This window comes from Salminus brasiliensis, chromosome 18 (assembly GCF_030463535.1).
Source record: "Salminus brasiliensis chromosome 18, fSalBra1.hap2, whole genome shotgun sequence".
In the NCBI taxonomy this organism is placed as follows: Eukaryota; Metazoa; Chordata; class Actinopteri; order Characiformes; family Bryconidae; genus Salminus; species Salminus brasiliensis.
Genome location: NC_132895.1, coordinates 17,351,606 through 17,367,082, shown reverse-complemented (window position 1 = coordinate 17,367,082; position 15,477 = coordinate 17,351,606). Strand labels below are relative to the sequence as shown.

The 15,477-nt window shown below is 41.9% G+C and overlaps 1 protein-coding gene across 1 annotated transcript; it reads left to right on the top strand.

The window, feature by feature from the left end:
- The first annotated feature begins 279 nt into the window (after positions 1-279).
- ccnjl (cyclin J-like) lies at positions 280-13,857 on the top strand. Its single transcript, XM_072662056.1, has 6 exons — positions 280-562; positions 1,605-1,700; positions 4,990-5,200; positions 11,621-11,920; positions 12,243-12,402; positions 12,820-13,857. Exons 2-6 carry the CDS (start codon positions 1,623-1,625, stop codon positions 13,298-13,300), a joined length of 1,230 nt encoding a protein of 409 aa, XP_072518157.1. The 5' UTR covers positions 280-562; positions 1,605-1,622; the 3' UTR covers positions 13,301-13,857.
- The last annotated feature ends 1,620 nt before the right edge of the window (positions 13,858-15,477 follow it).

Here is a 15,477-nt window from a genome sequence, read left to right as displayed (position 1 = left end):
ATTAAAAAATAAAATGCGGATTAGTGACTATTATAATGTGCTCTGTCGTTCATCAGTCGAATGATTCAGACATAACACCAGCTTTATTTTTTATTTTTTTTCTGGACAAGTAACGTGTTTTTTTTCTGCACTGAACATAAAAGTTAAAGCACATTTTCTTAACTTTAATACACATGTCTGTCCATGATGGTTTGGGATTGAGGGCGACTGTGTGTTTTGTGGCCCTGGACTCCTCCCCGTTCAGCCCAATCATTCTGCCTCTCACTGCAATCTCATTAGGGTGTCCGCTCTGGCCGCTGGGGGAACACCGCTCGGGACGACGAGGAAAAAACACAACAGTCGTCTTTCTGATAAGTTAGACTTCCAGAAAAGCGTCTTCAGCGAGGAAAACTCATCTACGCCGCAGTGAGTGAGGTACCTGAAGCGAGCTTCGGTCGGGCTTTATTTTCTCCACGAATGAAAGGTGTTCATTCGTCCGAAGGATACACAGAATGCACCAATTCTGAAACAAAGGGGGTCTGGAGCGTCGTGGTCTCTTCAGAGGAAAGACACGGGTTGTGAGGTAAATCCTGCTCGAGCTGCGTGTTTCTCACTGTTTCCAGCGCCGCTTCGCTCTCCTGCACGCTCGGTGGAGATGTTAGGCTGTTAGTTGTCGAGTTTAAGTAGTGTTTTGAGGCTGAACTCCGCCGACTTCGTAGCGCTGGCTGTAATGAGGCACTCGTGGTGTGCTGTGGTAGCGGCTGATTCACCTCTGTCTCTTTAATTGTGAAATCCGTAACGGCGGCTGCGTGCAGAGGAAACCGGCTAAAGCTGCTGCTGCTGCTGCTGCTGCTCCTTAAACAGGCGAACTGCTCGTGATTTACTGATGCAGCGGTTTATATGAGGGGAAAGGGCTGTGGAGTGATGGCAAACATGTAAATAGGCCAGGTTGTAGCACTAGTTCGTGTAGCTGAGACCGTGAGTAATCACCAACTTCGCGAACTCCTAACGGTGGAGGCTGAAGCTCCGTCCCTTTACTTCTCCCTCCCGAAACACCTAAAGGTGCCTAAGGTGACACTGGATGAACTTCTACACGGTTAAAATGAGGCTCGTAGGGTAAAGTCAGATAAATACTGGGGTTTATTACAGGATGCTGCACAAGTTTTACACACAGCTCGATTGGGAGGGGGTGCAGTTCGAGGGAATCACATCCATCTGGTTTAAAAAGAAAGAAAATGTAAACTGACCCCCATTAAAATTAAAATTACACATTTGAAGCATGACTATGAGCACAATTATGATTTTTCCCTTTCATTTAAGTCGACTTAAATGATATAATATAAAGACTCCACTCAAATAACATCAGTTAATTTTAATGCACAAGAAAATTGTGATCCTCTAATTCAATCACTGCAACATAAAAAATCTTTATCACTATGGATATTTTTGTGAATGATTTTAATAATTATATAAAATAAATATTGTGATTATGTTCATTTAGAAGCCATGAACCTATGTGTATATTTAGTTGTGTTTGTATGGTAAAGGTAAGTGCTGGGTAGGTCTATGGTTGCCTATATGTCTCTATTACAGAACTAATGACTACCCTCTGTGCTGTTTTCCAGACTAAGGGCCCCCTCTGGATGGGAAAGATGGAGCCAGAGGGACAGTGGTGGAAAAGCCAGCTCGCATCAGACATCCATCAGGCTCTAAGAATTAAGGTGAGGTTTCACATTGCTGTATCTTGCACTCTGCAAAGCTGACGTCTCATTCGTTCATCTTGTCCGACTGCTGTTTCCACCATTTTTTTTTGTTTGTCTGTGGGTAAGTCAAAGCAGTGGAGAGTGGTCAGATTTTCAGAGGCCTTTGAAGCGAAGGTGTGAAATGTCACATGCTCCTCCAGTCGCCCATCCTTCCAGTTCCTTCCGTCTCTCACCAGTGGACAGTGCCCTACAGCACTCCTCAGTAATGGCACTATTAATAGGTGCAGGTCTCCCCCACCATTTCCCATTGTACAGAGTCTTAAAGTCTAGACGTGTGTGGTAAATGGAGTACACTGACTAGAGTACTTTTTGTTGTTTTGTTTTTTTTTAATATACTGTTGGACAGCCTATTGTGCGTGAGGGCTGGTGAATGACTTTAGTCGAGCCAGTTGGACATGTGGAGGGGCTTGCTATGTCCCGACAGGATGAGGGGGATTGGGGAGAGCGTTGTGTAGGAGGATGAGTGCATTTGCTCAGTCTGGCCTGTTGTCCTTGAAGTGTATGTCCGTGTCGTTCTGGTATTGTCTGTTCTGTTTATGGGGGCTATATATAATTCCCACATCTGTTTGGGAATGCAAAGTGGAAGTGTTCTGTTTGTGTTTGTTTGTACTTGAGTTTGACAATTCGCAAGAAGGTATCAAGGTTAATCAAAGGCAGTCTGTGTGGTTTTCTTAATGGATGGGATTAGTAATTTCACTAATGTAATAATGGTAAGTATAGTAGAAATAATAGTAGGGAGTTGACAGCTGCATCTGGGTAGTTGCAGGTATGTATGAAGAGACAGTTCCAGCTATGAAGCCATTAGTTACAAGGTCGCTCTTTCACTCATTCAAAATTTAAAAGCATATGTGTGCATGGTGTTTTTTTTTTGTTTTTTTTTAATTAATGAAATGTCGGTTGTAGATTACAGATTAGAATTATGTGAAGGTCAAAAACAGCTAATTGTTTTCCTTAATGCTATGATATTTTCATTTGGTGATTCTATGTGAGCTTTGATGTGCCTTCCACGCTTTGGGCATTAAATGCTTGCACGTGTTGATTCCTGAGTTGCATAACTAAGTAAACTCAAACTGCCTTTAGAAAACAGGCTTTACTAACTTGCACAGTAGACTCATGGGACTTGAGTGAAAACGTGCAGTGCCGCTGGGAAAATGCAGCATGTCATGTAAAAACTAGAGTATAAACAGATCCAAATCCTTTGTACTGTGTTTTACTTACGTGGGTTATTACCTTAAAGAATCTCTCATAAACGCTATGGTATTTTTCTGTGCACATGTCTAGCCCTCCATAGCTTTTTCCAGAATGTTTACATTCCCTCCTCCACCATTACAACCCTAGATCACGCCTGAGTTTTATGCAGTGTGGAGTTAAAGCCAGCTATTCGACAAATTGAGTGTGCGGAAATGTACACAAGCCTCATTGTTGCTGCATCAACACATCAGAATAATCTCCTTGCGTGATCTTGTGAACACTATTCAGTAATGGAATGCAGAAATATTTTACTGAATTAATCATTGCTCAGATCAGCGGAGGTTTGCGCCCTGTTTTGCATAGTGGACCCCCCCCCCCCCCCCCCCCCACAACACACACACACACACACACACACACACACACACACACACACACACACACATGGATGCTGTCTTTATTGCCTCCCCCTGTTGCTGAATTGGTTGGCTTTGCCAGCTTGTTTACACACGGCTATAATGAGAAGCAGCCCCTTTTAAATGCTGCTTAATTTAACATGCCAGATTATACTGACACCTTTTATTCACTAAATCATACAGATTTCAGCAAAAGCACCAACGTGCCTAATGTTACAGGGTGCATGCTAGCAGTTTCCCTAGGCAGATGCCTCCTCTGCTTTACGTTTTCTTTGTTTGTGTTAGTTAAAAGTGTGTTAACTGGAATTTCAGCCTTTTCCTATCTCTCCTGTGATGGAAGCAACCTAGCGAAAACGGCCGCGACAAAGAGCGGGGGCAGGCATAAGGTGAACGATTGAACTGGTTGGGCTAGTTTTACTTCCGCTCTTTCCACCGTTGGTTTATTGAGAAATTCTGTCCAGTTGCCCTCTTTAAAAAGGAAATTCTCCCATCTCGCACTAACTGCCCTATAAGTTATGGCTGTGTATAGCATGAAGACATATAGTTGACAAACTGATCGGCCATTCAGGAGAAGCAGCAGCTGTAGAGTTGTCTGAATTGCAGACGGCCTCCACAAAAGGGCTGCTTGAGAGGGTCAGGGCCCAGCCCCTCACCCCCTGAGGGACAGATGGTTGAGAGACATGGCGGCTGGACCTGCAAAGGAACCAGCTCTCTCTGAAACGGCCATCGTAAAGCAGCTAGAGAACGTTGCTGGAGAACTTGAGAAGCCGGAGCGTTACTGAGTGGTTTTCGGCATCGTTCAGGATCTGTTAGGACTTAAATGAGTTTGCAGTTGGGCTTCACTAGATATTTGTTAATCCTCATCATGGTAGTAGCATGTGCAGTAATGATGTCATCAGAGACTTCAGTATGCAAATAAGCCCTCTAAGCAATGTTGCTAATGTATGTATTTAATATTACATTTATTTATTTATTATTTGATGTGTGCTGTTATCATCTCCAACCAATTGCAGCTCCATATAAAGATTTTGTTCAGTCTATTTATGTAATCTGACAAATGTAATTTATTTAGTTTATAATAATACTTATTGCATGTTTAAGCACCATATTATTGATTCAGGTGTCACTTTGCATATTGACCATGTCATTTTCATTTCATAATCAAATTTGACTTTTAACTAAGCTCTGCTCGTTTTATCCATTAGGACCGTGGGCCTCATTCACCAATACATTCCTAAAGTTTCCTAAATTTGTTCTAGAAAAAAGTCCAAAGGTCAGATTTATAATGTCACAGAGTTGTGTGCAGCTATGCTCTTATAATGGATCCCATTGTCCTCATATTTCCCAAATAAGAAATCATAGGTTAATGTCAATCTTTGTGGAAAATGTGTAAGTGGGTTATGATTCTTAGCGTGGTTGTGATTAAGGCTTATTGTTAGTTGGTGGAAGTGATGAGGAATGTACGTTATGTTGTTGAGTGTTGTTTGCTGCTGGTTTCAGGTTGGTCTTGTTGATTGTAATAATGTGTATATGTGTTTAGTTTTTAGTGTTTTTATAATGTGCTTCATTTATACAATTTTTTTTTTCTGTCCTTTTATTGTTCTTGTTCCTCCACTAATTCGTTTCTCTTCCTCTCTCCTCAGGAGCTGAAGTTGCCCACTTACCATGGCCATTCGCCCCAAATTGGAATGCGACGCTACTTTGCCGACCTCCTAGCCGTCCTCAGTAATCGTTACCAGTTGTGCCCCACAGCACGCCACCTGGCTGTCTACCTGCTCGACCTCTTCATGGACCACTATGATGTAGCAGTGAGACAGCTCTACGTTATAGCCCTGTCCTGCTTGCTCCTAGCCAGTAAGTTTTATATCGGAATTAATAGTTTAAGTCCCATGGCTAAAATGATGGCATGGGGCTCCCAGTAGTTAAAGAATATTGACACAACCCCTGTGACCTTTAGGGCTGGGTGTCCAAATTTGATTCTTTAATGGTATTGAACGAATTGCTGTCTAGATTCATTATCCAAGTAGTCCGTCTTGATGTTGTCAGTGTCCTACCAAACATGTCTGTTCCAAACTCTAACTGGGGTTGTCACAGTACCGAGCACAGTATCACGATGCTCGATTCCTCCAAGCAATTCTATGGCCTTAAAAAACCCAAAAAGAATTCTCATCATTGTCTGTATACCAAGTGGGTATTAGGTTAAACATTTTTGAATAAACCAGTACTTTTTTTTGGACTAATTTTATATTAGTACAGAGCTCTTCAAATGTAGCCAAAAGACAATGTCAGTTTGATGGTGGCATGTTTAGATTCTGATAAATTAGAATTTCACCAGAATTAAGCCAATTTTTTTTTGCAAAAAAACAAAAACAAAAAAAAAACGTAATAAATGTAGAAATCAAGATCTTTATTAAAAGATTTCAAGTGATATGATTAATAAAAATGTATTTTTATATATCTTGATTATTTCCCCCCCTTTTAAATTGCCTGCAAAGAATAGTTTTTTTTGCTTGTTTGTTTTTATGCCAGTAAAGGTGCGTAAACTGAAATTAGTAGTTAAAAAATTATTTAGCAAAAAATAATTTCAATAAATTGTTTATTTTTTAAACATTTCATATAAAGTGTTTAACTAATCTTAGCTTAAAATAAGTAAATAAATAAAACATCAGCAAAACAGTTCCCAAACCTCAACACATGACCATATAGGCCACCATTATAAATAAAGACCTTGTTCTTAATGGTGCGCCTGCTTCAATACAAACAAACTCATGATCTTTAGTTGGTTGTAGTCTGTGTGTGTTGGAATGCTCCACACTGAAGTTGACTCTGCAAACTGTGCAGACTGGTGTTGGTTGTGGTGTCAGTGCTGCTGGCAGGCTGCTGCATTGTGCTCTGTGACAGCTGGGTGCAGAAGAGACCATGGCCCCACAGACCCCTCAGTTTGTCACCAAGGCAACTTTCACATGTACAAATCCAGAGGTCCCCAGCTTTCCAGTTTTTAGCCATTACAGCTGTCCTGGCATGCATGGATACTGTGTTAGTATTGCGTCTGACTTATCCCACAGCTGAATTTAGAGTGAGCGGAGTGCAAGGCAGCCTGCAGTAGACATCGCAGCGGTGGGTTGGCCACACTGCCTGATATCTTTAGGAGATTTATTACTGAGGAAACTGGCAAGACTGACTAACCATCTATCAGTGCTTAAAGCAGCTCAGTGAGATGTGTTATCAGCTGCCGCCATGGCTGCTTACAACTAAACAACATGGTAAAAAAAATGAGGCGCACCGATGAGATACAGGATCTTGCTTGTATAGTGTGGCGGCTGTGGTTGTGTCCTTCAATCTGTGCCCTTCATCTAACCCGCCTTTCTTGTTATGCCATTTTAGCAGGAGCGTTTTAATAAACCCAGAGCATAGAAAGCTTTCATTGTTCCAAAATTAAAATTCACTTTCCCAAACACTCAATATTTATTTATTTATTTATTTTCTCCCCATTCCAGGGCTTTTAGGTCAGCATGTCACAGTTGTGTACGTTTAAGACCTCTGAGCCTCGTAGATGTAAAATGTTTGATGAAAAACAGGATTATACTGCTGCACACAAAGCCCCCTGTTTTCCCCCCTACACTTCATTCCCTGCTTAAAACATGATTCAGTTTGTTTTAACAACAGCCCCTTTTTGTCCAAAATCTTTGTTCCCTCTCTCAAACGTCCATGAAGACGCTTTTTGTGCTGGCTGCAATTGGCACTGTGCAGACGTTAATTAATTGCGTTGGCCTGAATGAATAATGACCTTGCTGATGAGTATCCCTCTCCTCTCTGACTGGTTGATTCATGCGGCTGCTGCTATTGTTGGGTTGCTTCGTGAGCCAAGCGCTGGGCTGGGCTGGGTGTGAGAGAGGCAATAGAGGCCTGCTCCAGGCCTTACCCGGGGGATACGGCTACATTTTCATTCAGGCCAAAGACATTATTTATGTTGACAAATGGAGGGGGAATTGCTCACTTTAAGCAGAACAGTATACCTCTCAGAAACCATTTAAAGCTTTTTTTTTTTTTTTTTTTTTTTTTGGAAAGTCCTCACAAATTTCAGTTTGTCGCTCTTTATGGTTGCGTTGCTTTCTGCTATAGCCCCCTCAGAAACCTCCATGTCACTTTGATGTGGTTTAATCTGAGCTTTCATCTGCCTCAAAGAAAGTCTTGTACCTCATGTTGACTTCGCCAGTGTGAAGGGTTTTTTTGTGTAGGGATATGCAGGACACAGCGTGCCGCTGAAGGCGAGACTAACCGCTGGCCGCTCTTAAAGTCGATGTTTTGATAGTAATGCTTGAAAGATGGCCATGAGCCGGTTTGGGGTATGCATCGATGCACCCTAGCGTCTGGTGTTATCAGCTGTGTTTGTGTGAGGGGGAAGGATAAGGGAGGAGAGCAGGCCTCCTTCTAAACCTGCACGCTGGATTTCCTCTCATGTGCCTGGGAAACACTAGGTTTGTTATGCTAACTAGTTTAGAGCGTGTCTCAGCACAATGCCTGTCAAAAAGAGGCTGACTTTAAAGAGTTACGTTTTCTTTAGCCGAACGCGGGTCACTCCAAATGGCAAGTAAATGTCACCCCCACACAGCTGTAGTTTTGTTTTTCTTCTTTATTTTTTTTATAGAAGTTCACCAATATGGGAATTGTTTGCTGATGCTGCTATTTAATACGTTTTGCGTTTCTTATACACAATAGGGCTGAATATTTGTGGACACCTCCTCCAATGAATACATTCAGCTGCTTTAAACATTTGCACCCATTGCTGACACAGATGCCCAAATGCACACGCACACAGCTCGACTCTTTTCATGTAGAGAAGTATTGAATTTAAGTATTAAAATTAGATTCTCTGAAACTGATAAACATGAACCTATTGACTCCATGCCTAATGCAAGGCGTGCAATCCTTCAGCCTTACAGAAAAAAAATCCCAAATCTAGTAGACAGTTACTTCAACAAAAGCAGGATTAACTCGTTTTAAACACCTTAATTTTTAGAAGGAACAGTGAATGAGCCGGCGTCCCAATACTTTTGACTATATAGTGTATCTGGTGATCCAGTCATTGGTGCATTAACATTTCTTAAATGTAGAAATTGGGACTGTAGCAGTTATCTGAAGTGTTAGAGTAAATTATAAATAAACTCACTGTATTTCAGCACAATAGTCTGGCCTCACCCAAACGGTCTGCTCTACTGGAGTTCAGTAAACACCATCAACCATCTCTTTGAAATGTCAGTCAAGTCTAAAAGAAAAAAAATGTAGCCCTATTTTATTCATTTGAGTGGTTTTATTATAGTTTTTCTGCCGATATGATTCCTACCTCGCTGCTCACCCCCAGTATTTATTGTGATGCTTTTTTTTTTCCTGACCCTGCATATAGACTCTTCTTTTATTAAAGATTCAAGACGAATTGCATAGTAACTTATCTGCAGCGTGAATAATGTAGCCTGAGCACACCTTTTTGAAAAAGTGGTGTAGAGTAGCATATCCAATTCTCGCTCTGTCTTTCTCTCTCTCAACCCCCCCCCCTCTCTCCTCCCTTACACTGAGAGGGGGGGAGGAGTTAGTCTGAGCAGCCTGGAGGGGCATGTTTGAACTGAAACACACAGCAGGGTTCCTGATATTCAGATTAGTGTGACGGACGTCCCCCTGAGGTTGGATGCTAATGAAAGGAATTAATACGCCCCAGATAATTGAGAAAAGAGAGCCTTGTACTGCGAGCACTGGAGGAATATTGTCGAATATAATCTGTGAAAGTAAAAATAATAATAATAATAAAGATTAGCTGTACAAAATGAGTTCCTAATACGAACGTTAACCGTATTTGTGGTGGAATCACAGAATGGTGATGTTTGAATTAAGCGATTTAAGACTGCGATAAGGAAAGCTAATGTTCTGTTAGCAAGTTGACGTGTTGGATGTTTTATTGAAATGGGATTTGACTTGCAAATTGTCAACACACTCCACTTTTTTCAGGCTTTCTGAGCACACTTCGGAATGATGAATAGGTTGACTTTTGAATGGAGCCCCAGTTCCATCTGAGACTCAGCTTGTCCTCCGAGAAATGTTTCTAGATATCTAATTAATATTTAAAGTTCAGGATTAAAGCATGGCACACATGGCACATGGATGGTGGAATCGGCTTTCCTCCAGGAATGCAGGTGTGACCACAGTTTGTGGGGATTTTTTATTGAACCTCTGCTGTTTGGCTGGATTTCCCTTCACACCCGCCACTGATCTGAAGGCTGGGGGCCCCTGTGAGCGCTGAAGCATGAGCTGGAGGGGTCAGGGGTCATGGGGCCTTTATTGTTGGGGCATCCGACTGCAGGGGAAGTAATACAGGGGAGCCCAGGACTTTGCCGTAAAGATATTAACACCTAGCACAGGGAGGAGAAAGAGCCAGATAGGGATAGAGAGGAGGAGGGGGGCAAAGAGGGTAAAGGAATTCTAATCAGAGGAATAGTCACCACAGGCCAGTTGCTTTCTCTCATTAATGGAACATGCCGAATGCTTCCTCTGGTATGTAGCTTAATCATTCCAGCATGCCAGTTTTAAAGATATGACCGGTATATGGAGACGTTTTCTAAAGACTACCTTATCTGATTGCAGTGGCTTGCATTCAGAAACGAGCTGAATCTGCAAATGCGTTCTGTTTGATAAACACACAGCCCAGTGCGGGCTTTCAGGTCTAGTCTGGGTGCTAATTGCTTGTTCTGCTTGGCAGTCTGACAACATCTCGAAGATTGCAATTCCTGAAATGCCAGCAGGAAAATGTGTGAATGGAGGTTCATAAAAATGACCTTCGCTATCCAATAAATGCTAATGTGTTGTCCTTTATCTGCCTTGTCATAGATTTCATATATTTTGCACCTGATCTTGGAGGTAATTTGATAAGGCACGAAAGAGTGTTTTTGGTTTAATATGTTGTCAGTATTGTCATTGTCCTATCTGTCATGCTGTGGCGGGTGGCCACATACTTACGTATGTGGTCCTAGATCAGATATGTATCTGATTTGTGGGCATGCGACATGAATGTGTATCGTTTTGCTCATACGAATGCGCTTAGGGTTTTGTAATGGAACTGACATGCATAAGCGTATCAGATTATCACATTTGACAGATACCGATCACATCCATTTATGAACGTGAACCGTCAAGATGGCCAAATCCGATCTGAGCTAAAAAGTATTGACTCGCAAACCATCCTATAATAATGGTGAATCAATCCCCTCTTAGATCCAAGTTCAATTCAAATGTCTTTAATTGTAATTGTAGACCATGTCCATTTAAATGTTGAAAGTTATCGGCAGCAGTACCCAGAACATTAATTATGAATAATTAATTATGAATAATGTTGTCACATGTAGCTACCCAACATGCCTAAAAAATGATTACTAACCATAAAGATACCAAACAATGACAAATCTATTCTACTAACCGACTGACCTTTATTTGAGGTGACTGAATGGTCGGGTGTTTCAGGTTCCTGACTTGTTCTCAGTCAGCACTCCAAATGTGGATGCTTTAAAACACTGCTACCCAACTACTGAAGATTTATTCTTTATTGATTTATTTTGATTGACTGACCTATTGATTGATTGCTACAGTCAATGTGCACAGGCTTTTACTTATGCAGCTGCTCAGTCCTAGCTGTCAATGGGATATCAACGGTGTGGGGCATTTCATATAGATATTTTTTTAATTGTCTTTTTTTGCTGTAAAAAAAAAACAAAAACATTTTTAATAGCTCCCTCCCAGTCCCGAGTTCAGTAGTCCCCAGTTCTCAGCTCAGTAACCAACGCCCTGCTGCATCTATTGTTTGGAAGAGCTCTGACTAATCACTGTTGATTAGTACTTGTACTGAGTGTGTCTCGAGTCAATCACACATCTACATCAGTGTTTCTGTTTTAATTCTGTGATGACTCAAGTCATTCATGCAATCCAACCACATTATTTTGGCAAAACTAATGGAGTCCATTAGTGGATCTTCAGTTACGTCACTCCGCTCTCTCAGCAGAATTCTAAAATGTATTTGATCACATGTATTTTACATGACCCTAAAAGTGGTTCTTCTGTGGCATCGCTAAAATAACCATTTGAAGCCATTAGAATTTATTTTATGCTGCCACATATGTTGGTTTTGTACTTTTGTAGTTCCATCTACAGATTCCACACTGTCTCCGCACTCAGAAAAAAGTGTCTCTTTCATCTCCGTTGTTAAGCCTCTCTTTTCCTTTTGTCTCCCTGCAGGCAAATTTGAGGAGAAGGAGGACCGCGTGCCCAAGCTGGAGCAGCTGAACACACTGGGCTTCATGTGCAGTTTAAACCTTGCCCTCAACAAGCGCGACCTCATCAAAATGGAGCTGCTGCTGCTGGAGACGTTTGGCTGGAACCTGTGCATGCCCACGCCTGCTCATTTCATTGACTATTACCTCCATGCGGCAGTGCAGGAAGGTGATCTGCATAACGGCTGGCCCCTGACCTCGCTGTCCAAGACCAAAGCCTTTATGGACAAATACACACACTACTTTCTGGAGGTCTCCCTCCAAGGTGAGTTTCAGAAACTGGAGTCATTTGAGCAATTGATGTAAATATAAGCTTGGAAGGAAAATATATTTATTTAAATATTTATTGATTTCTTTCCTTATTTTTCGATTTTTATTATAGAATAATATTATGTAATAGATTATTATTTATTTAATAAGTACATCATGCAACGTATGATAAATTATAAGCTCATTTGTTCTCACATGGTGGGAAAATACATTGCACATATTGTTGGATTAATGTCTGGTGTAATAATTTAATGGATAGCTTGAAATGTCAGTAGTTTCTGAAAAAATAGACTAAAATTGTGTGTCTTCTGTTCCAGACCATGCCTTCCTGAGCTTTAGACCCTCTCAGGTGGCAGCCGCCTGCATCGCTGCCTCTCGCATCTGCTTGCAGATCTCTCCCAGCTGGACCACAGTGCTCCACCTGCTCACTGGCTATTCCTGGGACCACCTGACCCAGTGCATCCAGCTCATGCTGCTGTAAGAGCGTGCTACCCTTTATACCCATTGTTGGCCATTATGTTCTATAAAACCACGCATGTAAAAAAAAAATGTGTAGAAATGCATTAACACACCATGATGCAATGATATGAAGGTGGTGAAGCAACTGCATTTCTTTTTAATTTATGAATAAATAATAATTTGAATAGTATAAATTATAGAATAATTATAGAATTATTTTGTTTAACAAAATAAAGGTTTCTGACTATTTTTAAGCATAAATAATCTGCTATATAAATTACTTATATAAATTACTATTTGTATATGGTGTTATAAATATTTTTTTAAATAATCCACTACTGTGTATAGTATTACATCCGCAATAATTACACTATGATTCCTTTTGGTGTGGAATCTATGTTGTTTTTAATCTCCACATTTTTTCCCCTCTTGTAGTGCCCACGACAATGATGTAAAAGAAGCCAACAAGTCCAAATCGTCCCCCTCGCCTGGACAGGTGAGTCTGCAGGCGCAGGCCCATGCCTCTCCCGGCCCAGCCGCCTCATCCCTGCAGAGGCAGCCAACCTCCAGCTCCCAGCAGCTGCTGCTGCAGGCAGGCGGTTACCCACAGCTCTCGCAGCACTCCCCCGCGCTGTCCCAGCTGCACATGCTGGCTGAGTGCCAGGCTCTGGGCCCCGTGGCCTCACGGGACTATCTCCAGCCGCACCAGGCCGGCCTGCTCTCTGCCTCTTTGCCATCCGGCTCCTTCCCGTCCTTCCCCAGCCTGGCGTCCGGCCTGTGTGGCCTGCCCTTGCAGGGCCCGCTGTCCATGCAGGTGGGCATGGGGGCAGAGCCTCGTCACTGTGTGGGTCTTGCCTATGGCAACGGCTACCTGGGTTCCCACCACACCTTCACAGCCGGCTGCTTCGACAGGTGACGCCAGGAGAGGGAGGACAGACTGAACTCGGCCCGCCCGCTGTCCTCCGCCCTCTCTGCTGCCTCATCTTCTTCCTCCTCCTCCTCCACCACTGCCCCCACCACAGGCCTCGAGGGGCTCCGCCTCAGCCAGAGGCGCAGACTTTCCAAACAGAAAAGCCGCAGCCGAGCGGACCCAACAGAGGTCATAGTATTAACTTAAAACAGGCCTTGTGCGGGTTTGTTCTTTTTATTTTCAGCGTGCAGGTGCCTACTTCTCCAGCCATTTCAGAAAAGACTGAGGACTTTGGTGACATTGAACTAATACATTATGAATTTTCTACAAGACCTACATGGAGAAGATGAGGAGAGTGGGTAAAAGAAAAAAATGAAAAATACCAGCACCAGATACTTGACTATTAGACACTCAAAAATGTCCCACTGGAGCATTTTATTTCCATACAAAGCCTTAAGAAGAGAAACAGTGGAGATCCAGATTCCTTTTTAAAATCCTTGAATTTCACACTGGATTTACTGTGTCGTCCTTTGAAGCTGCTGCCTTAAAAAAATGAAATGATGGCTTTATGACCAAGAAACCTGTCTCCCTTTATGGTATCGTTTACAGTGACAAACCACATATCAGGGATGCACAGACTACTTGAAAGGGTGTGGGGGGGGGGAGCAACCATGCCATTGAAACAGCTGATGTTTGTATGAAGTGGTTCATTTGTAAGTGTATTTTTGTTTTATCTGCTTTAAAGGTGAAAGATGACTGTAGGGAATGTTGTTACACTGTGACGCTCTTTGCTCACGGCCCTGTCCCTCTGGTTTCCCTGCAGGCAGATGGAGGGGGGAAACCCCAGGGAATAGAGGCATCTGTGCTCTTCTCTCTGTAGCTTATACTGGAGGAAGCTGAGCTTTACAAGTTTCTTGCCCAGGGGGTGAACCCCTTGATTCATCTATGTTAAGCTCAGTACAGTCAAAAGATGTCTTCATTGTCTTTTTACCTCATCCTTTTAGTCGCCGTGGTCCATGCAAACTATCTCGCACGGCTGCTGTGAGTTCCGACAGTCATTGTCCATTCACACTTGACTGTAGGAAACGGTGGTTAGAACCCGCTTGTCACACTGAGCGGAATTATAAAACGTGATCAGGTTCTGTAGACCAAACTACTGATGTGTTTTAGTCTCTTTGTGGGGGTTCTGGTTTCCCACCAGTGGATATCTATGGAACCTGGTGACACTATAATGAGTGAGACAGATGAGATGACACATTCTGTCCCGTTTTGAGGAACACTATCATTCCAAATTTTCTTTTGTATGTGTGAACACAGGACCATGCAGGTGTGTTATGCTAGGATCTAAACTCTAAAGTGAAGCAGGATTACCATAAAGCATACTACAGCACTCGACCATAGTTTTTCAAGCCATTTGTTATGATTTGAAACTAAAGATCAGACTTTAACGTTAAACCCGTCTCAGTCCATTTCTCTCAGGTTCTGGTAAATGTTACAGGGATGTCGACTGCACAATATGTTGTCAACTGGCAGCAAGACCAAAGTGGCTGCTTTATGTCCTGCTAAATGATAAGCTTTTTTTTAACCACTTTACTGGACTTTGGATCAAAATCGTCCTCTGATAGTCCTGAACTTTGAACTACCTCAATGTATGCCAATTTTTTTGTGCTGATTTTGCAGGACTTAGGGGTTGTGGTTTTTTTTTTTTTTTTTTTTTTTTTTTGGAAAAACATTCTTTCTGATCGATCTTAAGGTCCAGTATTTGTTTTTATCCCCAAACCATTTTATTCTTCCTTTTATATATTTTAACGTTGAAGTCCCATGTTTTATGTAGGTAGATGCATTGTGTTCACTGTAACAGATATACGCACTGTTTTGTATTTCAGTTCATTGTAAAGTGAAGCCTCTGTGTGTGCAATATGTAACCATCATTAGTTTCATCTGTTACTTTAGATAACCCTTTTTTTTTTTTTTTTTTTTAACCACTGCTTTATTTTTGTTCCCCTAGTTTAGTATTAGTGTTTGTATACCAAGATATTACTGCTGAGAGGCAGTGATTTTTATTTTCCACCAAGAAACTGTTGCACATTGCAACCAATGTCTCCTAAATCTCTAGAAGTTGAGTAGACCAGGGAGTATTCATAGAGCTCATTTCAGTGGTCTATGGTTTTATTTAAAAGCCT

Bases quoted from the DNA above. Each gene is read 5' to 3' on its own strand.
- ccnjl (XM_072662056.1), top strand. From the start codon at position 1,623: ATGGGAAAGATGGAGCCAGAGGGACAGTGGTGGAAAAGCCAGCTCGCA. The intron at 5,201-11,620 runs GTAAGTTTTATA...GTCTCCCTGCAG, and splicing joins GTCCTGCTTGCTCCTAGCCA to GCAAATTTGAGGAGAAGGAG. The intron at 12,403-12,819 runs GTAAGAGCGTGC...CCCCTCTTGTAG, and splicing joins TGCATCCAGCTCATGCTGCT to TGCCCACGACAATGATGTAA.